This window comes from Cheilinus undulatus, linkage group 7 (assembly GCF_018320785.1).
Source record: "Cheilinus undulatus linkage group 7, ASM1832078v1, whole genome shotgun sequence".
Classification (NCBI taxonomy): Eukaryota; Metazoa; Chordata; class Actinopteri; order Labriformes; family Labridae; genus Cheilinus; species Cheilinus undulatus.
The window spans coordinates 4,783,366-4,810,449 of record NC_054871.1 but is presented as its reverse complement, the minus strand read 5'-3'; the positions used below and the strand labels follow the sequence as shown (position 1 = coordinate 4,810,449).

The following is a 27,084-nucleotide window of genomic DNA, read 5'->3' as shown; positions in this document are numbered from 1 at the left end:
AACAACATTGGGGCTGAACTGAACACTGGAACAATCAGCATCAGTTAAGGAGAGTGAGGCAGTGGTGACTCAAAGCTGTTTGCAATGGCTGCCTCCATGCAGTGATTACCTCAGATGTAGCTTTAGCATAGCGTCAGTTTTACTAAAACTGGACCACATTTCTTGCTTGCACTTTTGCCGACCTAACCTTGCAAAGCAGATGGATTTTGGGCCCAGGACCAATCAGTGTCGAGGGGCAGTACTTTCTGGCGCGGCAGAGTTGTGACGTAAGCAAGCAGCCAGAAGAGGCCAATGCAATAATGGTGGAAAACATTAGATTGGATGCTGCTAAAGCATCAGTCTTATCAGAACTTGATGACATTTCTTTGTTGGAGTTTACTCGTCGGTAGCGGCGCACCTTGGTTTGGGGCTACGACGTTACATGTTGTGTTGCTCTGATTGGCCCGTAAAGATGTGACAGACAGAATGTTCATCCAATCACCCTCCGAATTTTTTTGTTCAAAGGCTCTGCCCTTTCCAAGTGCTGTCTATGGAAGGTTTACCAGATGTGAAACAAATCCATCTGGCGTGTCAGGTTACTGCCGACCTGCTTCCGTATGAATTTGTGAGAGTTAGGAGGGAAAAGGAAAAGACCTAATACTTGTGTGAGTGGTTGTGTAAATGGTTGCTAGTGGAGGGATTAGCTTGGATTTAGCCACAGCTGCAGTTTTGTCAGAACTTGACAACATGTCTTTATTAAAACAAGGGCAGAGAGCGACACTGAAAGCTTTTCATTCAACTCCCGGTCTGCTTCAGCATGGGTTTGCCATCATTACAGGTGGGGTTTGCTGGAATACCCAATGGCTGCTGCAACGGTAGCTGTTAGCTCAGATGTAGCTGTAGGAAAGTGGCAGTGTAATCAAAACTGGACCACATTTCTTTTTAAAACAAGAGCAAAGAGACACACCAAAAGCTTGTCTTGGCAGAGAAGATGTTTATGCATGTCCCCCAACGGGCATGGAATCAGTTTTATCTACTGAAAGCTCTGCCGTTAACAATCTACGGCAGTGGTAGCCTGTCAGCTCAAGAGTAGCGTATGTGCAGAACAGCATATTGTCCTGTCGCTCTGACTGGCCCATCACGAATGTGACAGACAGAACGTTCCTCTAATCGCCTTCTGAGCATTTTTGGAAAATACCCTGCCCTTCCCAAACGCTTTCTATGGGAGCTTTCTCAGATAAATGTGAAACGTACCAATGGATATACGAAACAGTCTAACTGGCCTGTCAGGTTAATGCTGCTTCTCTAGCACTGTGGATGCGTTGCTAAGGGGAGCAGGCAGAGCTACTCCTATCCCCTGTCCAGCATTACAACAGGCATCCCAGGTAGTTTCAGTCAGCCATATACTAAGTTTTAACCTAGTCTTGTTTCTAGCCCAATGAAATAAACACTTTTTACATTTATCAAACCATCTTGAGTGCATTATTTTTGCCAGTGGTTTTTGGTCACAAGTTTACGACCCCTTCCATGATTACCAGTGATATGAGGGATACCAGAAGTGCTTCAGTTTGTACCCCTTTTTTGTATTACCAATCTGTTTAAAATATTAAGTAACAGAGAAACCTTACAGATGATGCTTCCACAAGCCTGAAGTTAAAAATTGCAGCAGATGAGGCACATGCCTGCTCCTGTCTTGAGTCTCTTAAATGATGACTTCTTGGTAATTATTGACATATTGTGGAGAAATACGTCGTCTTTGTTGTACTGTAAGTAAAAAGAAATATTGAGCATAGGAGTTGGGATATGATTTTATTAAACATATTGATTTTTTGATCAATATACTTAACTGTGAAGAACATTTGAACTAAGCAGGGAATGAAAAATGTGTTTAAGGAACTTAAGGTTATCCCTTGTACTTGCTGTAATATTCATTACACTATTACCCAAACATCAGGTCAGATATGAATTCAAAGAGGCTGGAAAACTGATGAAATGGTCACTATTTCAAAAATCCTAGAGAAATTTCCTTTAATGTTTTAAGTAACTGATCAAGTCACAACCCCAACAATTAGACTCAGGAGTTAACAAGCAACAAGATACAACAGTGTAATAACTGAGCCTTCTGTTCTCATTTTATTTACAATAGGATGGCGCTGTGGCATTTTTAAAATATGATGTCCTCTTAAATTAAGATTACATCTGAAAGTCATCCACTCCCCATATAAAAAATGTAAATATATCCTCTAAAGAAATTTATTACCAGCAGCAGGAAACAGTAAACTACAGATTTATTACGTTACAGTGCAACATGCCATCAATCTTTGTCTTCACATGCTAATGCATGTAAGTGATTGTCTATTTTATAGTGCAAAATTACTCAGCAAACAAGGTCAGTTTGTCCTTTTTCTTTTTATAACATTTCAGATATAATGTTTTTATAAATTACTAAAGTCTTATACTATTCACCTGCAACAGGAAATAACATCATATAAAGTTTTACATGTTTAAGTCTCCATTTTTGCACTAAGACACATTTACAACAGCCAAGAAAACAAATATACTGTAGCATTTTAGAAATAGGAGCAGCAAAGCAGCAATATAATATAAGATATGGGGTTTCCTAGCACTTAAGTCTTCTCAGCGATACAGACACATGCTGGTGTTCTGGTACAGGTACATGTAGGCGTCGCAAAACAGACGTTTGGCCACACCTTTCATGTCTCGAGGCACCTGATTGGCCAGCTCGGAGGGAGACATTTTCAGGTACATGGCAACCTCCGGGCAGGGCTGGACCTCAGGGATGTTGAAGCCATCTGATTCTCCTGAACACACAGAAACAAATGAGCCAAAGAGGAAAAGGTGTAAATGAAGCACAGACTGAGAAAAACTGAATAAAAGACAACTCACCTTCTCTGTCCGCCATGCTGTCAAAGAAGAGCCAGTCTTCCTGGTTCGGTCCGTATTTGATGAAGGACACGTAGTGGCTCGTCTCGATGCAGAGCACAGCGAACAGCTCCAGTTTTTCTTTGGGCAGAGCGTGAGCTGTGCCACGATTCATGAAGCCCTTTGGGATGTCCAGATCAGCGGGTTTATGGGACATACGCTGAGGATGAGAGTGCACCTGGAGGAGAAAGCACACAGTATGAATTAGATTCATAACAGAGAATTATGAACTTTTACCCTAGGATGAAATGAGTATCAAAATATCTCTCTGTTACCTGAGTGTTTTGGTGTTATTTATTCCACCAAGTAAACTATTAAGGAGGGAATGAACAAGCAGCAATCTCAAAAATGAAAATGAAGCCAATGCATGAGTGCAAAAGAACTGCAGTTCTTCAAGTGTCCACTAGGGGCTGGCTGCAGAAATGCCAGAAGTCACATACACACCCATGTTAAAATGCAGATTTTATGCAGAAACAAATTTTGGTAGAAAGTTCATGTTTTTATGAACACATGATGTACAGAGGTGAATTTTTTGAAAACTCCTGTATTTGGGTTTTAACACTCTCAGCCCAACATTGTTGTATATGCCAAGAAAACACAGTCTATGGAAACTTGAACAACTTTTGAACCATAAATAGCCCCTTACTTTTTAGTCGTTGTGCCATTCTAATGACACTACCCATGCCTCATAACCCTTTAAAGAGCATTTTAGCAAGCCTGAGACTTGGGTGACTTTTCAGGGTCTTTAGGGAATTAATCCACACTTATAAATCCAACATTGAATGTCTTTTAATCCATTTTTGATTATTTGTCACCTCAGCTGTTAATGCTAACCACCCTAATGTTCTCCCTGAATGCTTGACCAATGGCAGGCTATTCTATCATCCCGTCATGCTGTGTTAAACTGCACGTCTAACTGGGCTGATTATGCAGGAGACAGCCTAATCACCTCTTATTTGAGAGAAAGAGAGTCAGAGAGCCCCATGATGTAGCCCTCAGTGTCACTACAAGAACTACTTTGAATAATGGCACAAATACAGCTAAAATAAAATAAGTGCAAGGACTTAAATGGTAAATATTTCAATATTTTGAAGACTTTTTGTCACAGAATGGCTTTTTTTCACTTTTTGGCCTGTAAGATATTAAAAAAAATGTTAAGTCATTAATGTTTACTATTTAATCTTCACATTCGATTTCTGTTTCTTATTTTCTTTGGTCTATATAGTTCCATAACTTTTAAAATTCAAGTGACATTACTGCAGCACACATATTCTTTGAGCCCAGGTTGTTCTAATAAAAAAAAAAAAAAAAAAAAAAAAAAAACAAACCACAGATGTTCACAGCTTGGCTGTGCACCACAAGGTTGATGTTTTACAAGCATTTTAAGACAAGTCAGGAGAGAAAAAAATGGTTAAAAAATAGATTAGGCTTGAGGGGTTAAGAATGATATTTTAAATCCCTGTAAATCCTTGGTTCCCAACTGGTGGGTCAGGACTCAAAAGAGGGACGGACATGTGTACTTGAAAAAACAGTCTATTATATGCTTCTATCTCATATCTTGAAGGAAATGCCTAATTAATTTTTCAATGAATTGTAACAATTACCAGCAAAAAAAAAAAAAATGTAAATGATATTCTGATTATGTATAATTGTTTGTTAACAGTTGATTGCTCCCTGTGGGTGGGCAGTGAGTCTTTGCCCCAAGTGAAGGAGTTGAAGTATCTCAGGATCTTATTCACTAGTGAGGGTAAAGGGAGCATGAGCAGTAGAGCAGGCATTGTGCCAATTGTTGTGGTGAAGAGGGAGCTGAGCCAGAAGGAAAAACTTTTGATTTACCAGTGGATCTACCTCCCAACTCTCACCTATGGTCATGAACTCTGGGTAATGACCGAAAGAACATGATAGGCACGTCCAGTTGGGAGGAGACCTTGGGAAGACCCAGATTGCATTGGAAGGACTATATATCCCGCCTGGTCTTGGATCCCTCAGAAGGAGTTGGAAAGAGTTGCTAGAGAGAAAGGGTGTCTGGGTGGACTTGCTCAGGCTGCTACCACTGCGACCCAGCTTCGGATAGGTAGGGGATGAATGGAGGGATGGTATATTTGTTTGCGTCATGATTTTGAGATTCTTGAAGGCCTGTTTTTGGCTCCATTGCTGTTTGTGGAATAGTGCTCTATAAATAAAATTGCCTTTCTTGCCATACCACCGTAAGCTCTGCCAGACAGTCAGGAAAGAGGACCAGATGGTCTCTGCCCTTGTACCTCCAAAATGAATTCATATATCCTGAGCCAGGTTGGACATTTGTGCAGACTTTAAAGAAAATCCCTCAAAGCATCTTTTAGGAATAGATGAACCTGTGGCAAAATGACCTCAAACTTTACCCTCAACCTCCCAACCTACAGTTCATCCTTGAGCCAGAGTGGACATTTGTCCAAAGTTTGAAGAAAATCCCTCAAAGAATTTCTGAGATATCACATTCACATCAATGGCCTGGATAGACCTTAATACATATTTACAGGAAACCGTTGAACATAGTGCCCCTGGTCATCACCAGCACAGAGGCATTAAAATGTTTACAGCTTGGTTTGTAGTGTGAGTAGTTTATATCTTCATAGGTGCATGCTGTACAGGGGGTTGTTTAAAAATATCTCATTATAAGAGTATGTATCATCAAATTCCAATGGGTAACATAATTACCTCATGCAGTCTGTTTATATGCCTGAGATACTTTTACTATCTTCACTAGTCTCTCCTCAGTGGCAAACACTCAACACCTATCCTAATTTTAATGTTGGAAGAAAAGCTGTAAAAAGCATTTTTCTGGGCAGTTTAGTTTGTTTACAGGCTTTGAGACAGATGTGAGCTGCTGTTTTAAATGAAACATGTAATATATTTGACATATTTAACAATTCAAACAGGATAGGATATTGTTTGTAGACTCTATGTCATTTTTAAAGCCATATAACTCTGCTACAGAAACTGTTAACATTGGAGAAAACAATTTATTTTGAAGTTTTTTTTTTTCTCTTTCATATCTGACAGTAAACAATAAGTTATTACTCTGATAAAGAGAAAGGAAAAGTAAACTAACTGCAGGCCTGGAGCAAGCTGAAAAAAGATAACTAAAAATATATTCTTACATAAGTAGACATACTGTATGGTGATAAACTTTTCATTTGGATTCTTTAAAATCTTGCTCACTCTTTTTTCCAAGTATCCCAAAGTTTCCTTTCACAGCTACTGGTATTTTGTTAGGTTTGTTCCCTCCCTGTCAGCTTCATGCCTTCAACTTTCCAACAGCTGGTCCTAAATACTGCTAAAAACCAACAGATTATTTCATTCAAAGACAAACAATCAAGTGGCACCTGTAGAGAACACATCCTGCAGAAGATTTTGAATCCTGTCCGGCTGAAAGCAGGATCCTCAAAACAGTTGTTGCACTCTTCTTCAGCCAGGTTTCCACAGATAATACACTGCTGAGGCCCTGAAATACACAGCACATGTTAGATTCAGTGTTCATCTGTGTGAAACTGTAGTGGTCCATGTGTGCTGTATGCATGAGTGTTTATGTGCCCATTGTTACCTTCAGAGAGGAGACCAGTGATGTCCAGCTCCAGAGAAGGAATGATCTTGTCAAACATTTTGAATTTCTTCCCGAAGCGAGGCATCTGGAGGATGAGGCAGGATGGAGCCTGGCATAATAAGGCAATAAATTAAACAAGATAACAAGATAACACAACGAACAATGAAAAAATAATTTAAATCAGGCAGCTGAGCTAAGCTGCTGAAAAACTTTGCAATAGAGCCATCTGCTGGAGAATCCCAGTAAGTATCAAATAAAGGCTTTTGCTACTTCAAGGGATTAAATGCGACTTTAAGAGTACTGAATGAAATGTAAGGGTATTAAATGCGCTTTGAGAATATCTAATGCAACTTTGAGAGCATTAAATGACATATTAAGAATCTAAAATGCCACACTGACAGTTTTAAATGCAACTTTAAGAGAATGAAATGCAGTTTGAAAGTGTGGAATGCACCACTGAAAATATTAAATGGAAAACTTTGTATTAAATACAATATCGAGAGTATTAAATGCAACTTTACGCAAAGTCAATGCAACTTTCACAGCAACGAATCCCACTGACAGAGTTTTAATGCAACTTTGAATATACTGAATGCAACTTTGAGAGTACTGAATGAAAACTGATGTCACTGAATCACTCATATTGTCTTCTGTTTTAAGATTATCCCTCCACTGCAGTAAGTGCCACTATGAGTGGGGCAGCACAACATCTAGTAGCTGCAATACTTCTCCAGTAGAGTGGTGTTGAACACAGTTCCTTGTATCATTTTGTCCAGTGCATGCGTTAGCCTGAGTGTCAATGACCTTTTCATTACTCAGGATTGCAGCTACTAGATGTCCTGCTGCCGAACTCAAAGTGACACTCACATGTTACATCTAAAAACTTAAGGACATATTCAAGACACATGACCCTTTACACACACATAAGCAGAATGCATATAGCTCCATTTATACTTTTAAATGTTTTTAATTTTCTATCAGTATTTCATGAGATTTTACATCTGCCAAATTGATTTGAGTTATTTTTTGTCTTTTGATTGTTGCTGCTTTGGAGCTTGAAAGTAAAGCAGGTATATCGATTTGCCAGTTTTTCAGAAACGTTCTGTTATGATGACTATTTTCATAATTATTATAACAGGATGACAACAAAAAACTGTACGATCCCACCTCTGCCAGCTTTAGTCCCGCACTGCGAAAGGAATGTTCCAGAAGCTGCTGGACCGTTGGCAACACCAGGCTGTGGTTCTGATCCAAGAAGATCTGATAGCAGTAACTCTCCTGGACTTTACTACCAGCTGAGCTACAGCAGCGAGGGAGGGAGACAAATATGAAGCATGAGATTAAATTCTTCAGAACTGTATTGTACTCATGCTGTGAAGAGGGAAAGTAAAGATGATGTGATGTAAACATACAGTTTGAGTAGAGGATCCAGGGCCAGAATGTGGTGCATGATGACGGTAAGAAACTCTTCTGGATCTAAAACACAAAACCACATCAGAATGAACTTGAAATTTTAATATTCCTGACAGTCAACTAATTTAAAGTCTATATGACAACCAGGGGCATTAAGTTAAATTGCTGCTGTAGGTTGATTAAGCCACAAAGGAGCTTATTTTCGATTAATTTCTGTGCACTAACTGCCTATTAATTTTCCCATTTACTCTGCAGTAAACTCATATTTATTATCACCTTCACTATTGAATTGAATTGAGCTACAAAGACTTCACCAAAAATATCTCTTTTGTGGGTGTCTTACATACTAACATTTATTAAAATCAGAACAGCTGAGCTGTGTTTGATTGTATGCATAATCTCTTAAAAATTTCTGCACTTTTTAAAGTCATTTAGGCATTAAAAATATAGAAATAAAAGGAACTGTGTTTAAAAATAAGTGGCACTCAAACTGACCCTTCTCCTCCGTTGTGAAGGAGTGACTGTAGCCGTGTTTCTGCAGCTGCTGTCGCAGCTTCATGATGTGCCTACAATCCACAAATCCTTTCCTGCAGTAACATACATGAAGTATTAGACATTGTTTTTTTACTGTAATAAATTAAAGATGAAATGATAAAACTCATTTCAAAATGCATAAAGGCACACACTTGCGTAGGGGGTTAACAATGTCATAGAGCAGTGTGCTCTGAATCAGGGCATCTTGAGGTTTTGTTGATATAAACAGCATGGAGTCAAGCACAGAGGAGCAGGAAAACAGGCTGAAAAGCACCAAGAAACAAGAGTTAGGGCAAAAAAGCCATGACATAAAAGTGAGTCAAATTTTTACTGAATTTAATAGTTTACAAAGCAACCCAACTTTTTTGGTACTAAAGTAAAGCAAACATTCTGAGCAGGGTGACAATCTTCAGAGCAGCCAATGCTGATGATTTTTTAAATCTTTTTTACTGTTTTTACTCTCTGAATTGCTTTTTGTTTATATAAAAGGGATTCAATTAATAAAGTAAAGTTGACTTCACTCAGCATTTTATATCTGTCTGGAAACTAGGAAAGCATTCATGAAAATATGGAGAAGATGTGGACTGATGTCAGAAATATGGTGGGTGTTTTTCACACTTGACTGGATAAAATCAGCCAAGCACTCAAAGACTAACTTCTATTTAGTTTAATAATTAGGTAATTAGAGCTATGCTCTGACCTGAAGAGGGCAGCATCCATGTAGCAGGAGTTGCAGTGTCCTTGGATCCCCTTCATTCGTCCAATCAGGACCTGGTTCACCTGCTCCGCGCTGACAGGAGGAACCGTCTCCAGCTTCTCTGCATCGTCCTCCATCTCTGTGTCTACAGTAGCATGTAGAAATCATTGTGTGTATTAACATTTAGAATATAACCACATCACACAAACTGCATTTTTCTGCTGACATGTATTAATATGCATGGTAAACATTTGAACAGGGACATTTACAGTTTGTGCACAGAGCCAGCTCTGTTTTGAAGAAGCAGTAGATACTTGTGCCCTACTGAAAGGATAAGGATACGCTACATTCAGCTAGTCCTATGACACTCTCAGAGGTGATCTTCAGTGTCCCAGAGCCCAGACAGGCTGAGTCGCACAGAGATGAGAGAGGAGCAGGGCAGTAGACAGTCTGGTAATTTCAAATTTGGGGCTTCATTTAAAATGTTCAGGGCTCATGATCGGCCTCTTTTGAGTGTGTGCCGCTCTGGGAAACCACCTATACCTGAGGGTACTGTTGAATATATTGCCAGATTAAAGGCTGATTTAAGATTTATACTGCTTATATGTACGGTCACTTTATCAGCTGTAAATTTCAGCATAAATTTTCATATTAACAGAAACTGAATTTAACTTTTTAGGCAAATATCTGCTGATAATATCATACATCCCTAAAAGAATTCTCACAAGACTACGGTGACAAACAGACTCTCCAGACCATAGGGCATGGCTGTGTTTCATGGCTTAAAATGACAAACAGGAAACACTCATATCTATGCTGATATGCATGTTGATATTTAAAGTCAATCACTTAATCTTGCTTTCAGATGATTAGTAGCACTTGTGTGCTGCTTTTCTCCTGCAGAAACTCACAGAAACATTGAAAGGGGACAGGAATGGAGGGGGAAGTCTGGAGACAGGAGCTGATGGGGGAGAGTGGTTGTGTTGGTCTGAAAATCTGCTCTGCATGGTAAGCCTTTAATACCAAAGTTCACACAATAAAACTACTTTGTAAACTTTGACAAAAGGTCTTTATCTGTGTGGATCTTTTCTTGTAATGTTGCCAGACAGCTAAAATAAAGTCTGTCAGAGCCAAAAAGGACATAGATGGATGTACTTTGAAGAAGCACAAATGCCTGCAATGAATACTTAACAGCTATTACAGCCAGGTTCTGGAGCAGTTACATGAGGTATCTGATACCTAGTTAAACCCTAAAATATGTGTGAGGAGTGCCAGGGTTGCATGTACTGGAATTTCCCTTTAAATGGGTCTGTCAGCAACACCGCAACAGCACTTTTCCTGTATCTGCACCACTTTTGACACAAGGTGGCACTAACAGCATGATTCAATCTGGACTTTCTCTCAACAAAAACAAATCTGCATACAAGGAATAAATCAAGACAAACAAAATGACATGATAAATCATTTCCTGACCTGTGTTTTTTAGTTTATGCATCGCCTCATTGTGATTGGCTGATGGGCTCTGAAATCGTGAGTCAGGACGGCAGGAGCTGAGCTTCACAAAAAGAGCCCTCTTTGGAGGGCATATGAAGAAACGCTGACCTTTGAGGGTGCCATCACTCGTTCCTCTGTCTTCCTCCTGGAGAACCATTAATGAGGATCACAGTTATACACTCAGTGATAGATCAAGAGAAAATACATTTAGAAAGCAGTAATTAGCAATAGTTCATATGAGCTTCATCATAACAGAAATGTAGCTTGTTCTATAGAAGGTGTTGTCTTCTCATAGTTGTTGTTCTGTTATTTTTAGTTCAGACTTTAAGTTTTCTCAGTAACAGGCCATTGCAGATATTACCAGCTCCAGTCCAGCCATGATTTCCTGTCGATCCGGTAGATTACCGATCCAGCGGATGATTCCATATAAATTATTCCCCGGTGACACAGACACCTCCACAAGACAATTTAAACTCAGATCTAGGTACGGATCTTCAAAGAGTTTCTCAGCTTGGGGTGTATCAACATCCATTTTCTCTGTCTCTAAATAAGGGAATACATGAAGATCTGAGTTCATCATACAGAATGTGGGTTATTAGATTCACACTTTTCCATGCAAATAGGAATTCAAACCTGAAGGGACCTCTCCTTTAGCAACAGAATGGAGAGGAACTTCAATTTCACCTCCTTGCTTTCCGTTCTCATCCTTGTCCTGAAAAGAGTAACAAAGGAAGATTAACACCTATTCTGACATTCTGAGTTTACCCAGAATTTTCTAGTGATTCCAGTGATAGGGGCAGGTAGTGTTTATTTCACTCAAAGGAAGTTAGTGAAGAGATATGAGTATTGGTTATGTATGCTCTAATTTTTTGTTTTTAGCTATCTGATGTATTTGTTTTGGCTACTTGAATCCAGCCTGCTACAATAAGAGCGAGGAAAGATTCTCAGTGTCTCCTAGGGGTGTGACAAGATTTCGTGCCACGAGATCTCGCAAGATCTCGTTGTGGAAAAATCAATCTTGCGAGATCAATATTACGCAGACACTTATAGCAGCAGCTCTCCTTGCAGAAAACAATGCCAAACTTTAAATTATAAAAGATCACTAAGATGTCCTGGACACTTAAAGGGATACTTCGACATTTTGGAAAATTCGCCCATTGCCATAATTCCTGTAGTCTTAGTAATAGGTCAGTTTACTTTAGTTGTTGGTGCAAGCTGTTTCTAGATCTGGGGGGACCGTTGAACCAGCTGCACTGCTAACACTATGTTAGCAGACGGAATTTTTGCTTTCCCTCATCAAACTCATCAAATACACAATCCAACAACTCCAAACTGCTTTCGTGGACAAGTTGTGACCTGTACATTCACCACGCTATGAAATAATCATGGAACATTACGAGACGGAGATGTTTTAAAGTTAAATACAAAGCCGGAACTACACTCCAGACATGGCTGCTGCACTGTGTCACTCCGCCCAGTGGTTTACTCAAGAAATGGTTCCGAGTATTTGCTTCATGTGTCGTAATGTTACATAATTATACATTACTATTTCATAGCGTGATGAATGTGCAGGTCACAACTTGTTCATGAGAGCATTTTGGAGTTGTTGGATTGTGTATTTGATGAGTTTGATGAGGGAAAGCAAAAATTCCGTCTGCTAACATAGTGTTAGCAGTGCAGCTGGTTCAACGGTCCCCCCAGATCTAGAAACAGCTTGCACCGACAATTGAAGGAAACGGACCTATTACTAAGACTATAGGAATTATGGCAATGGGCGAATTTTCCAAAATGTTGAAGTATCCCTTTAAAAACTGTTGGTTAGAGAGCAAATGAAGAAACAGGGCTGATCGTGATCCATTAAGATGACTGTTCCAACCCCCACCCCCTCCTCCGCATGCGCTACTTGGGGCCACATGATCCGTCTATGCATAATAAGTTCATCATAACGGTGAGAAATGATGAAATGCTGCTGTGCAGTCTCCGTGAGGAGAATACAGGCTTATTTTTTTGGTTCGTGTATGAGCCAAACTCGCTCATTGTGCCGGTATCTGTGACTTTGTAACTTTGATTCAGGCGTTGCTTTGTCATGTCTCCTTCTCATCTCACTGTCTGTCAGTCACACGTCCATCAGCTGTTGGCAGCTCGTATCAGCAATCAGAAGCTTAACATGTGCAATGCAACGGGCCATTGTATACTGCAGCGCTAAACTCAGCAGAACAAACTCTGATTGAGCGCTATAGAATCCACTGTTAGTTCCCAAAAAGCAAAGCTCTAGCCCCAGTTAAACGTGCACTGTTTGTTGTCTGACCGCAGACAGAGCAGAGACACACACTCGCTCACCAACCCACACATATTAACACACACACTCATCTGTGGGTCATGTCCAACACTGTCAAAGCTCATATGAGAAAAAAGACCACAAAATGATAAAATAATCTATTTCTCTAAATTACAGCAAAGGTGTTATTGACTTAAAGATTTATTTTGAGTGTTTTAAATATAGGTGTCCTTAAAGACGGTGATAAATAGTTTGATTTTACTGATGTAGCTCTTTATAAATCAGCCTGTTGTAAACAGTGCTTTGAGTACTTTCACAATAATCTAAATGCCTATATTACATATAATTAAATATAATGTTAAAAATAGTTATTGTAACTGTAGTGATGAGTGCATAGTGTAGTAAATTTAAGATTGTGTAGACTGCTGAAATGAAAGGTTTGATTTGAAGAGCATTAAAATGTACAGTTTGAGTCAGAGTTAGACCAGACAAACTGTTTGGAAGCATTGATAGCCTATTCAGTACAACAGGAATTAATTATGACATTTTTGAATAGACATGAATGCTTTACACTTATGACTTTCAGTTGTATAAATGACATATTATCCACCCATGTATTTTTTCCAAAACTAAAAAAAAAGTGTAAAATCTCGTCGTGTGGGCCCAAATCTTCTCTCGTCTCGTTAGATAAGTGTCTTGTCACACCCCTAATGGTAAGATACGTTATATTATTCAAGAATCTGAGATAGCAGCAGTATGTAGTTATCAAAACAATGAAACCAAGATTTGATCCTTGGGGAACACCTAGTAATATTCCTATGCTCAGACTCGTACTTTTTAACAGGAAAAATTCTAGTTTATCTTGTAATAAGACATTTGACTGCATTCGCTCCTGCAGCTGAGGTCAGAAAGCACTTAGAAAATTTCAGCAAGTTTTCATGAGTCTTTTGATACAACATGTTATTCAGCTGAGTCTTTCCTTCATTCAAACAAACTTGGGGGGAAAAAAACAGGAAGAAGAAAGATAACTAACCGTTGATATACGAACAAAACATCCTCCATCCTTGTCCAGTACGTTCACCACCATCCCATGACAAATGTTTTCATCGACAAAGTACATGACCCTGTCCCCAATCTTGAGTTCCTCTTCCTCTGGCTGAGGTGAAGGCTGATGAATGGATGATGACAAGGAGCTGGGAACTAAAGGCCTGACTCTGGAGAATGGTGCAAAAACACCACACTTTTTGGGGCAGGAGAACAAAGTTCTGAAATTGTAGGTTCCATCAGTATCCCCCTTCCCTTTGTCTTCATCCTGTGGAGATAAGAAGCACAGCAGTAAATTACCTTCACTGTTCAGTATTTCAAAAATATCCACAGTATGTGCCATGGGGCTCTAAATCAAAACAATAACAAAAGATATCAAAGGTACATTTAAGGTACAATGAGAAGCAGGGGTGTAAAGGTACGCGTTTTCGTACTGTATCCATTAGGTACGGGCCTCTCAGTACAGTACAGACATGTACTGAACGGATACATGTGGAACGAAGCTCATACATAGATGGAAAACCAGAGAGCAACTCACTGTCACTCTGTCCTGGCAACCACACAACCACAGCAAACGACAGCAACAGCCTGAATATTCCCCAATAAAAGTGTCCCTTTTTAGGAACAATTTGTTTCCCAGTAAAAAACATCAGTGGACAAAGACAACAACAGTAGCGCTGACATTATTCAGCAGCTGTGTCGCTGACAGCACGCTGTCCAGCAGACCAATCAAAGCATTTTAAAAGGCTCCACTCAAACAAGAACGTCACTGTAACAAGGAAGAACAATAAAAGGTCTCACAAGCCAGCTACGAATTTCCTATGATTTAAGATCTTTATATTATAACAATGGTGCTCTGGTTTTTGAATCAAATTAATTCTAAATGCAGTACCTTCAACTGTCAGCCTCGGAGGACAGGGAGAGGGGACTCCATCATATCTGCAGCTGTGTCATAGGTAAAGTTATCCTCGACGACTCTAACATCTTTATCCACCGAAATGTGCTGTAAAAAGTTCTCCCAAACTTTGCAGCAGATCCCACTGGTTAAAAAAGTAATTCAGTGCTGAAGTCCGTGTTGAACGTACTTAGCATACTTAACAAGCTAACTTATGGTTGTATGATGATGTGTTCAAGTTGGCTGGGAAATTTCAGTGTTTAAAAAAGGGGTATAAATGTGTCAATATATTTAATTAAAATAACCTAGTAATTCAAAAATGTATTTATTATTTAATATTTGTATTAATTATTTTTTTATTAATTGAAGACCTTTTGGAAGAAGACTGCTGCATTATTAATAATTTAAATGTAATTTATTCTGCCTATTTTATAATTCTGTTATTTATTCACTTTAATAACCGTACTGAAAACGCACCGAACAGAAATTTTTCTGTACCATTACACCCCTTTTGAGAAGGAACCTCTGCTATTCAACACCCAACTCTCTCAATGAAAAAGGAACTAGCATGTTCTCCCCATGCATGCATGCATGGGCTCTCTCTCTGAATACTCTTACCTCCCCTACAGACTAAAAACCATGCTTTGTTAGGTGGAGTGGGGACTATAAATTACCCTTAGATTTAAACTGCCTGGTTGTTTGTCTCTATCTGTTGGCCTCTCAGTTTAGTGGTGATGAATCTAAGGTGTACCCCACCTTTTGCCCAGGAGCAGCTGGAATTGGCTCAAGCCCCCTGCAACCCCAAACAGGATAAGACATGTAGATAATGGTTGGATGGGTCAATAAAAAACTTGTCTAAGTACAGTTTAAATTGGGTAGACATCATAAAACAAGTTTCATTTATATGCATGACTTTGCTGTTTGGAAGGAAACACAAGTATTAGATAAATATCTTAGAGGCTTAGCAATAAAAAAAAATCATTTATGGAGCAATACCAGTAGGAGAAATAAGTTTTAAAATTGTCCCACCTGCAGTTCAATGCCAAAAACAGTCCCTGATAGGGGGGTGGACCTCTTTGTTGCTCCGATGTAGCGGATTATGCCTCTGAGCTCCTCTCCTTCCTTTTCCACAGTCACTGCAGTTCCCTCAGTGAGTCCCAGAGCTGTCTGGAGAGTTTTTCTCTCTTTAAACCACTTCAGCCTCTCTTCATCATCTGGTAGAGCCAGCAGCATCATGGCCTCTTTTTCACCCAGTGGCTCCAAGTGGCTTGTCTCGACATCATAATCCAATGATACATATGAGCCCATGAAGAAGATGCACAACTTGGAGGGAGAGGGATCTTTTTTGATTGTTACATTATATTTACGTGTTCTCATGTAGCATATGCAGCCAGCATTAACATACGTTCTGCATTCAGTTTTTCTTGTTAAGATGAAGTACACATTTTCTGGTGACGTCATGTTGCTCTGTCCAGGAAATGAATTATATCAGGATCTGTTTAGAAACAGACAAATACAGTACACATCAAGGTTATTGTTATACACATTACCTGAAGAAATAACAAAACCTGATTGTTAAAAACATGTCTGTCACCTGAAATTAAAATAGAGACCTTACTATGACACAAACACAATGACTGAAACATATCCTCGATGGTTTATATTTTTGCAATGTAGGGCCTAGTGTCAGAAAGTTGGGTCTGCGTCAGAGGTCATGGGTGTTCTAGCAGAACAATGACCCCAAATATACCTCAGAAAGCACCAAGAAATGGCTGGAGACAAAGCTGGAGAGTTCTGAAGTGGCCAGTAAGGAGTCCGGATCTAAATCCCATTGAACACCTATGAAGAGATCTCAAAACTGCTGCTGCAAGAAGGAACCCTTCAAATCTGAGAGACCTGGAGCAGTTTGCAAAAGAAGAGTGGTCCAAAAATCCACGTGAGAGGTGTAAGAAGCTTGTTGGTGGTTATAGGAAGTGATTGGTTTCAGTTATTATTTCCCAAGGGAGTGCAACCAAATATTAAGTTGAGGGTGCCAACAATTTTGTCCAGCCCATTTTGAGTTTTGTGTAAAATTATGTCAATGTTGTCTTTTTCCTTCTGATTTTTTGTGTTGTTCCAATGCACATGCATACCAAAACATTTGTTGACTGCAACAATTTCTGGGAGAAATGGTGTATTTTCTGGAAAAATTCCAGGGGTGCCAACATTTTCGTCCATGACTGTATGTCACTACATGCTCTGACATTTTTGGTTGTTTTCCCAACAAGTACAAAAATAAAATGTGAAAACCTGTATCATTACACTAATCATAAGCCACATTCATCTACATGGAAGGAGACCTTTTTGCAAGACTTATAAACGAAAACAAAAAGTAAAATTATGTACCAACACAACAAGCGAACTTCACTTATTAGGTACCTTGAAATATTATGTACAAACTACAACCACAGTTCCAAAAAGGTTGTGGCACCGTGTAAAATTTCATCAAAACAGAATGCAATGATTTGTAAATCTCAGATTTTATTCACAACAGAACATGAATTATATATCAGATATTTAAAGTGAGACATTTGACCTTTTTTTGGAGAAAAATTTAAGCTCATTTTAAATTTGATGGTAGCAACACATCTCAAAAAAGTAGCTATTTTGAAAAAAAGCTATTTTGAATAGAAATAGGATAAACACAGGTTGTGTTTTCAGCTGTGGGGAAAAACTAAACTTGGCTGCCCTATCTAGCACAAAAATCTGCGTGAACTAAAGTGAAATTGAAAATAATAGTCAATACGAAATAAAGGTGACAACTATATACTAAACTAAATACTTTTACATTCATCGTAAACAGAAACACACAGAGAGTATATGAACAAATTATACTACAATAAAATTAAACCTGTCATCGAGTCTATTTTCTAGGAAACAAGCTAACAAGCTAGCTCACAATCAACAGACGTTAGAAAACGTTCAGCAGTCAAACAGACTAAACCGAAAACTTAACCGTAACGTCAGCGGAACAACTTTTCTCTCGAACAATTCAGATTGTTTTAATCACTTTCTAAACAATGTGTGACATAGAAACAGTTAGTCTACGTTACCTTTACTTGTTGGGCAACTTAAAAACTTGACTTTCAGTTGTGTCTTCTCTTGTTTTGGCTGATATCCAAACGTTAACTTTCACTTCCCCTTTCATTTCATTTCAGAGCAGCGTCGTCGACTATACGTTACACTCTGTGGTGTAAATACGCTTTAAGTTTTTAAACGCAGCCCTCACCTATTCGTGATAATAATCTTTCTCAAAAGACGTCATTAATCCTTAAAGGGATTATTCTCAAATTGTTGGTTTCAAATCGCTTGACAGCTAGAAGCAAGGCTGCTGAGAGCGAATTTGGGCAAATTAACCCTCAGTATAGTCTCACAGGCAGTCAGATCGGCTGAGTCACGCGTGCTCAGAAGACTCTAGAAAGAATGCGCTAATTAAAATATTTTCAGTGTTTATCTGTGTTAATGATTCCAATTGGTATTAGACAAATACTTTTATAGGTAACTGCAGTCAGCAGCACTGAGATAGTTTATTTTTCACACAGTTTTATTTGACAGTAGACCTATCTATTCTCTATCCATGTGGTTCTCAAATAGGGGTACGTGAGTATCAAAATACTTATTTTGAAAAAATAGTATCCATGCAAAAAAAAAAAAATCCTCTAAGATAACTAGTAAATATTTCGATAAAATATAAGTATCAGTTAATAAAGTTGGCTCCCTGCTAGTGTTAACTTTGTCGACTAAAGCTGACTAAAAATGTTGATCGAAAGCCTTTTTTCCATGACAAAAACTGGACTAAGACCTACAAAAATAGATCTGTGATGACTAAAACTGACAAAAACTACATTTATTTTTCGTCAAGATGACTAAAACTAGACTAAATGTAAAGTAGTTTTCGTAGGACAGTCAAAATCCATGATATTTCTCTACTGTGGGTAAATCTGTCAATAAAGCAATGTAGCTGTATCTATTCTGCCTCTCAGCTGTAGAAAGAAAGAAACGTTTATCGATATCTAAGTTCACGATTTCAGTTTGAGAAGAGATCTTTCTTGTGATCCAGAAAGAGGGCACTTAGTTGTTAATTATTTCGTGTGCACAAATCCTTATCTATTTAAAAATAAGTTATTATTTATTTTTTAACAAGTTTTTAGTTGTATCTTTTTTGGTTTTCCTAATAGCTCAAGTGAGACCTCTACAAATGAGCAGTGTTTTGCACACTGATGACGTTTTAAATGGTCCAAACTAATGGCAATGATTTGCCATTAATTTAGATTTGGATTATCAACATTTAAAATATTCTGTTTATTCTTCAAATATTTTGCAAAAATGTTGGCTGATCACACAGTCCAAGATAGTGCACAACTGTACCAAATGCATGACATAAGAAAACACCCTTTATATTTATTTGACTTGGTTGTGGTACAATGGTCTAAAATTTCAAAAAGAAAGCCACCTAGGCTAGCTTCAGGCTTACTCTGGAATATCAAAAGTCAATAAAATTCAAAGACAGTGCTGGCTCTGACACTTAACTCTTCAAGAGGACCTGACTTTTACCTGAAGTTTTCCGCACAACAAAAGCACACTATCCCAGTTAAAACATGTGGTTCTTAAATCAATGTTTTTTTAAATGAAAGACTACATACATTTTTATGTGATAACCAATAAATTGAATTGATTCTTGGCAGATTTTAACATACTTGTCTTGTTATTTTAGGCTTACAATGCTGGTTTTTCAATGATAAGATTAATTCAATTAACAGGCTTTGTCTTTGCAAAAGAAAAATAAATATACCTTAAATAGACGAACAAACTGAGCAGACACATAGTAAGATTGTATTCACGTAAACTGCACACTCTGAATTCATTCACATTCTGCTTCAATATCCAACTTTGAAAATTGTTTTGAAAAATGTTGGGAAAAAGTTGATGTCGCCTGCAGGACATGACTGAGGTACTGTGAGATTATCCTCTATTGTTATTGGTCGGTTCATATACGTCATCCGCAAGGGCCCTTTACCCGTCCATCTTTGATGACGAAACATTTCAGTTGTAAACATGGAGGAAAGAGAAGCCCTGAAGAGAGAAATTGAACTTCTACAGAGTGAGTCTCCTTTTATTGAATGTTGACAGAATGTTGGGAAAACTAGAAACTGAAAACTGTTTATTTGTTGTTAATCTTTCTATAACGAAAACTGTCACTCTTCTTCGCTCGCACAGTAAATATTTTCTTAAACAACCGCCAACCGTTAGCTTTCCCCCTACTTCCAATTAACGTCACCCGCATGTCCAAGAAGAGGACGCTGGTGCCTTTATCTAAGCTTACTTAATATGTTCACAGAGGGAAATAAATATGTCTGTTTTCGATTTCTGTTGGGGGTATTTCACCATAAGCTGTTGTTTATGCTGTCAGAAGGCACGACGGTTGGTTCTCCCCTTGGTTGTCTTGACAACACGACCGTAGTGCACGCGAGAATTAAAGCTGAGACCACTTTAACGTTGGACTGCGAGGCGTAACGGTCCATCTGTCAGCTTTGACTGTCTTTTAAATGCTTAGTTTGAACAGAAGAGCCTGGTTTGAACGTTATACTCTTCAACTCCTTTAACATTAAACTAATTCAACTGAGGAAGGAAATAATTATTTCATTAATTTGACTGGATCTGGCGCTCCTTAGCAGCATCTATGACAGAAGGTCAGAAATAAAGGCTGCAAATAGCCTCGAATACTTCAAATGGACTATCAGGATGATACAGGCCTCCCCCATTCAGGGCTAAACGTGCCATGTCTAGCTGTCAACCCTCATTTTTACAATTCATTTACACGTAAGTCAGTCTAAAAGTTTACTGGAATGAACTGACTGTAAAAATCAGGGCCAGTGTTAATGTTTATGTCATTGATTCTGATGATGAAAGACTCATAGAATAGAATAGAATAGAGTAGATGCCTTTATTGTCATTGCATAAATACAACAAAATTGCACATACCCCTCCCAGCAGTACTACAAAACAAACAAACTCAAAAATAAGATAAACACAATCCACACACAAACACACATGCAATCCTAAAAGATAAGGCAAGGCAAAGTGCATGAGTATAAATATTAAATACAAAAATATGTGATAAATCAGAATGAAAAACAGTAGCTATTGCACAGTCCCATTTGGCAGATCATGGATGGTAATGAAAGGGTTATTGTGTGTCTTGACTGAGAGAGTGGCTAGCCTTAGGTACAAACTGTTGATGAGTCTGGTGATAAGAGATTTAATTGACTTGTATTGCCTCCCTGTCTGCTGTTGAGCATACCATACTGTGAAGCAGCATGTTAAACGGTCTCTATAGCAGAGCAGTAGAAGGCCACCAGCAGTCTCTCATAGAGGGTTTCCACTTTAGGACATGGAGAAAGTGCAGGCGTTGGTGGTCACCCTGATATATTTAGAGCCACCCAATTATATATACCATTTCTTCTTCTTTTTTTTTTTAATCCACATATAATCACGATCATGCATGAGAGGTGTCATAAACCCACTATTTAAGGAGTAACGGCATGTGTAAAATTCCGACTCTTATGTTTTAAAAATTTCTTTCTCCTGTAGCTGCTTGCTGCCGGTATCATTCTGTGCTCTAGGAGGATAGTTGTAATATATAATCTCATCAATAAAAAGCCTCCTTACATGCAGCTCAGCTGCTCTATGAAATATCAAGTGAAACATTCAACAGGCAAGTAGTTAGATCTGAGCATCTTTATACGACATATTGCTGACACATTTACCATACATGATAAAAACCTGTTGAAAAAATGAGTGCAAGGCATTCAGCACATTAACTGATGAATCTCAATTTATATATATATATATATATATAGAAGCTGAATTGTGGTTAAAAGCAAAAGTCAATTAATTGCCTAGCTAGCCAAGGAATCATTCCACTGTTTTTTTTTAAGTTAGCAGATATAAACATATAAAGGAGGATTATATGAACTTCAAGAAGTCTGCAATTACTCATATTGTATTTTTCATAGTCTTAACAATTCTGAGAATGTTTATTATGAGTTACATTTACATTACATGAAATGTTTGGGGAAAAATAAAAGGAAAAGGACTTATTACCTCTAAGAGCAAAGAAAATGCACAGTATGCATGTAGGTTTTTTGGAGTAAACATTTTCTTGTGTGTCCTTTTCTTAATTTTAATATGTTTATTTTCTGTGAATAATTAACTGATTAATGTCTTCAAATTTGCAGATCTTATTAATACACACAAAAGCATCCATGGTGACACCCCGTTTTCAAGAGTTGATCAGAGGCATCCAGGAGCTTCTACATTTTCCAGAGGGAGAGGTCACAGCTCATCTGTCATCCATCCTCACAGCTCCAGAGGGAGAGCGTACGATCCTCAGAGTCGTGGAAGTTGGAGGAAGACATACTCGTTGAAAAACAAAACCCCTCAGAGGTCTGTTGGACCTTCCTCAGCTTCTGCCTCCTCTTCTGGTTTTCAGTCTAGTTCCACCAGTATACCTAACAGCACGTCACTGCCCAGTCACAGCAGACAAGAAGGAGGTGATGGAGCCAAAAGCTCTGCTTTATTACCAACAGTCTCTCAGCTCAGGAGAGAAGTACAGGTTAAGAGCATTCCAGGAGTTTGTGATGTTTCAACAGAAAAGAGGAACTTAGTTATTTATCAAAAAGCAGCTGGGTCCCAGCACGAGGCTGGAAAAGGAGGTTTAGGCTCAACTAGTGTTGGCACACAACATCATAATCTTCCCAGACAACCTCAAGAAGTTCAGCAGAGGCTTGAGCACAAACATGTTGACCTGCCTGAGAAGAAAGCCAGTGTTTCTGCAGGAGTACCATCTCCAGTCAAAGCCAGCACCTCAACCAGTTTACATAGCAGCCCTTTAAAACCTTCCCTACCAGGGAAAACCAGCACTGAGTCTCAACAGACTAACACCGCAAAACCTCCAGCACATCTTACTACTGGACATAGCATTGTACCTCCCTCTGCTCTGTCTAGAATATCAAAACAGCCTGCTGTTAAATCTCCACCTCCTTTAAACCACAGTCGAGCATCTTGTTCAAAAAAATCCAAATTTACCTGGGTTAAGAGTCAAAATGTGGAAGCAGCACAGCTGAAACAAGCCAGCCCTGTCTTTTCATCTCCAGGCAGAGCTGCAAGTGTATCACCAATATTGGTATCAAAAGCTGGGGTTGCTGGTAGATTTTCCCCCTCAAGCTCAACCAGTAAAAGAGCCCCCAGCAGAAAGTTGCCTCGAAAGCTAAGCCCAGTCACTGTAGCCCCAAAGACCTCCAAGTACAAATGGGTGTCCTCCTCTGCTGGAGCACAAGCTAAAATATCAAGAAAATCCCCCTCTCCCAAAGCCCTGTCTCTCTCCCACAAAGCTCTGGAGAAGGGCGAAGCCACAAAGAAACAAAGAACACCCCCCACTCTCTCCTCTAAGATCAAAAAGGGAAATACAAGTTCCTCTTCAAGCCCTTCACTGAGTAGCCAATACCGCTGGAAGGCAGGAGGTCTGAGTTCTACTGCAGTACCAGGAGGTGTAACGGTAGCCCGTCGTAAATCTGCTTTCCACTGGACGTCAGACAAAAGCTATAAACACCAGAAAGCAGGGCTTACTTCTCCTCCTTCCCAACGTAGCTTCATCACGCCCTCCCCTGGTGGATTCAAGCTCCGAAGCAGGATGAAGATCATCCGGAAGTCTGCCACAAGGTTAGTAATCAAGACATGAGGTGGGTTAGAATAGTCCTGTTTGGTTGGAGAGGTTCCAAATCAAGTGAAGAGTTGAATCCTCTAAATGAAAAGGAAAGGGGCTTCATTGCTTCCTTTCTTGTCTCCTTTACCAGAGGATACACTGAAGCATCCTTTACCAAAGGAGAGAAGAAAATGTGGCTTTCATCAATTTGTTTTACAGAAGTGCACCTCTCAGCCTTTCATTAAAGCAAGTGATCAACATTACTGTAGGAGATTTGATGTCATCTTTAAATTCACTAGAAAAATGTAATTCACTCAAACATGATTCATGTGGATAAATACATGAAAAGGAAGGAATATTTTTGACTTGAAGACTAATCTCCATTGTATGCAATAACATTGATTTCCTTTTTAATTAATCTTAACCTCCAATTTGTCTGCCACTCATTCAAACATGAGCTACATTTGATCTATAAAAGATTAATGGGGTGAAACTTTGATCCCTGCTATTTTAAAGATTTTTAAAAAATATTTATTTTGGGCTTTTTGTGCCTTTATTTTGATAGAGGAGGACAGTGGATAAAGTCAGAAACAGGGATGAGAGAGTGGGGAGAGACATGCAGGAAAGGGCCACAGGTCGGATTTGAACCTGGGCTGCCCAGTGGGCCATCTGCACCCCAGATCCCTGCTATTTTAAAGTTTGATGTCTGCAGTTTTAATCTCTCTGACTAAAATGTTAAGAAAATGTTTATCTTATTTACATGGTTGCCAACAATTCCAATTTTTAAATTGTTATTAATGTCAGTATTTCTTTAGTTAATCGCTGTTACTCTTTTTCTCATCACAGTTTAAATTCCAGTATTTTGCTTTTAAAATTGTTTTTGATTCATTTTGAATGATTGTACTGTCTTAAACTAAGGGTAATTGACTTCCTTTTTGGATACAGACCTGCTAAAAGAAAATAAGAAACTTCAGGCAGATTGGACCTTAACCACATCCCGATAAATGAATTCATGCTTTCTAGGGCTGACTATTTAAAAATTATACCAATTGTGATTATTTTGACACATATTACGTATTGTTGCTGCTGCTGCAAAAAAGTACTAAACTGATGCTCTGAGACATATTTCAGTGGTAGGACATATTGTGGTTTGATTGATTTAGTTGCTCAGCCTAAAGGCTGACAGCCTTTATTTTCTGTAACAATAAAACGAGCTCATTTGTGTTCATAATGAGCTTTACTGACATGCTGAGAGTAAGTTAGGACCAGTGCAGACCAGTGTTAAGAGCTTAGAAACAAGAGACAACTATAGATACAACACATATTATTTATTTATTGAATTTTATTTAACAGAGAAAACCTCACTGGGATCAATAATCTCATTTACAAGAGTGACCTGGCCAAGAAAGGCAGCAGCACAGAGCTACAGACATGAAATATAACCGTTATAAACACAGATCAAACAAATCCTGAATCACAGAGCAGAGTCATTGGTCAAAAAGTCTACAACTTAAAGCATCACCCTCCAATGCCTTCTGTCCACTTTTAAAAAGATTTAGAGAAACCAGCCCTCCAAGACATAGAGTCTCCTGCAGCTGATTCCAGGCTGCAGGAGCAGATTTAAGGCATTGAGAAGATGTATGCATGTATAAAACATCACCATAATCAATTAAAGGCATAGGGAAGAAAACAAGTCTTTTCTTCCCAGTAAATGAACAAAAGAATATATATAAAACATTGATTTTTATCCATATACATCAGAATCAAAACTCATGAATGAAATCAGATTAAATATCAGGTAAGTTTAAATTAAGAGCTACCGAACCATCCAGATGTTCTCAAATCTTCAGCTATATCAGCAGCTAGAAGCTCCCTCATCCAAAGACGGTCATCTTCTAAAACAAAAACACTTAATGAAGTTATTTATTACAAGGCTATCTTGTTCCATTTGCTGTATTAAATAACACAGAGGATGCACCAGATGATGGATGCATAATTTGTTGGCCATCGCTGGTAGATTATAATTTTTTCCCAGCAGTACCACAACAAATAATATTTGTCTAGTAGAAGCAGATTCCGATTATCACCAGTGTTCTCTTGTTGATACCGCTCCTCAACCCTGTAACATTTTCATCAGAGTTGAGCAAAAGAGCATAGAAAAGGACTAAAGGGTGATTCTTTTGACTTTTTTAATAAACTCATGTTCTGGTTTATTTTAACATTGTTGTGTACTATCACAGATGTGATGATGCTCTAAGACTGTTTCTGTTACTTTCTTTGACCAGAAGGTGGCAGCAAAGTATGGAAGACTTGCTGTGAAGGTGTGAATTAAATAGAGATTTATCTGTATCGTTTGCTTACCAGCAGCCTCTAGTGAATCAAGGATTAAACTTTTGCCCTCTGTCCTGTGACCATAGTGGAGGAGGGTCAGAGAAGGGATCCAGCCCGTCAGCAGTGAAGCTGTCTCCACGGAGCCGCATCCACAGCTCCACTAGGAGTCCCACAGGAGCGAAGAGGACACCCTCCAGGGAGCTTGTGTCTTTTGGTAGACACAAGTTGAGGCGGCTCTCCCTCACCTCATCAAGGACAAGTAAGGAAGCACTACACAATCTAGAATACAAGTCACACTGGTATATAGGTCTGAGTTTCCTTTTGGGGGGTCTCAGAGAGAAAGGGTGTTTAAACTGTCTCTGTGAAACAATTTCAGTGGTGTTAGGAAGGGTCTACAACATACTTGTGCAAACAAGCAAGCAAACATGACTGATCCCAAGAGTTCAGTTTATATGGCTATGCTTTGAAGTATGGTTGCTCATGCAGGGGCAAAAGCATGGGAACATGGACATGGCATGTATTTATAATCACCACCTTGCATAATCGAAAACTTGAACTCGAAAACACTTAGAGGGCCGTATCTGACCAAAACGACTAAAAACTAAACCACAAAGTCAGTGAAGTTGTAGTCATTTTCTCCATTGCTCTCTATTGTGCTGACTCCAGGGGACATTCCATGGTGATATAAAGCCATGTGTGTATACAGGAGGTAACCATGCTCTGGCCTGGGTCTGGAGCACTGTGAGTGAGAGCACACAGAGGACTAGGGAGGGTGGGCGGTTGGGTTTTGGCATTGTCTAGAGCAGCTGGGTACATTGTGAGTTCTCCTTTGGTGTCATTGGTTTTCTCCATATGAGGTTTGTAATCATGCAATATGTGTAGTAGGGTTGAACGATTTGCAAAAAATAATCTGGTTTGATTTTCTTCCCAAACATTGCAATTGCGATTTAATATGCGATTATTCTTGGGTTAATCTTGTGTATATTTCGAAAAATTCTAGCTATAAATAATTCCATAAATAAGACCATGTGTATTAAAAAACAATGAAATTATTTCTAAAACAATTTATCCATAGTAGCATGAATCTGAATATGGAGGTGCAACAAGCTTTAAGCTATAAAGGAGGTGGCTGGGGTGGGGGAGGGGAGAC

General features: G+C 38.8%; 2 protein-coding genes across 3 annotated transcripts in view; one reads left to right on the top strand and one right to left on the bottom strand.

The window, feature by feature from the left end:
* Positions 1-1,781: 1,781 nt before the first annotated feature.
* Positions 1,782-18,222, bottom strand: cyldl (cylindromatosis (turban tumor syndrome), like). The gene is made up of 15 exons (XM_041790520.1): positions 17,953-18,222; positions 15,890-16,355; positions 13,955-14,233; positions 11,277-11,355; positions 11,005-11,186; positions 10,623-10,788; positions 9,153-9,294; positions 8,605-8,715; positions 8,414-8,505; positions 7,918-7,981; positions 7,673-7,805; positions 6,506-6,614; positions 6,288-6,406; positions 2,887-3,100; positions 1,782-2,801 (listed from the first exon to the last, which is right to left on the bottom strand). Exons 2-15 carry the CDS (start codon positions 16,319-16,321, stop codon positions 2,617-2,619), a joined length of 2,307 nt encoding a protein of 768 aa, XP_041646454.1. The 5' UTR covers positions 16,322-16,355; positions 17,953-18,222; the 3' UTR covers positions 1,782-2,616.
* A 1,711-nt stretch (positions 18,223-19,933) lies between these two features.
* zc3h3 (zinc finger CCCH-type containing 3) overlaps positions 19,934-27,084 on the top strand; it is a 109,338-nt gene continuing 102,187 nt past the window's right edge. For both annotated transcript variants that reach the window (XM_041792158.1, XM_041792157.1), the window contains exons 1-3: positions 19,934-20,000; positions 22,138-23,620; positions 26,021-26,193. In XM_041792158.1, coding sequence (XP_041648092.1) covers positions 19,955-20,000; positions 22,138-23,620; positions 26,021-26,193 — 1,702 coding nt within the window. In that variant the 5' untranslated portion in view covers positions 19,934-19,954. The remainder of the gene's footprint in view (positions 20,001-22,137; positions 23,621-26,020; positions 26,194-27,084) is intronic.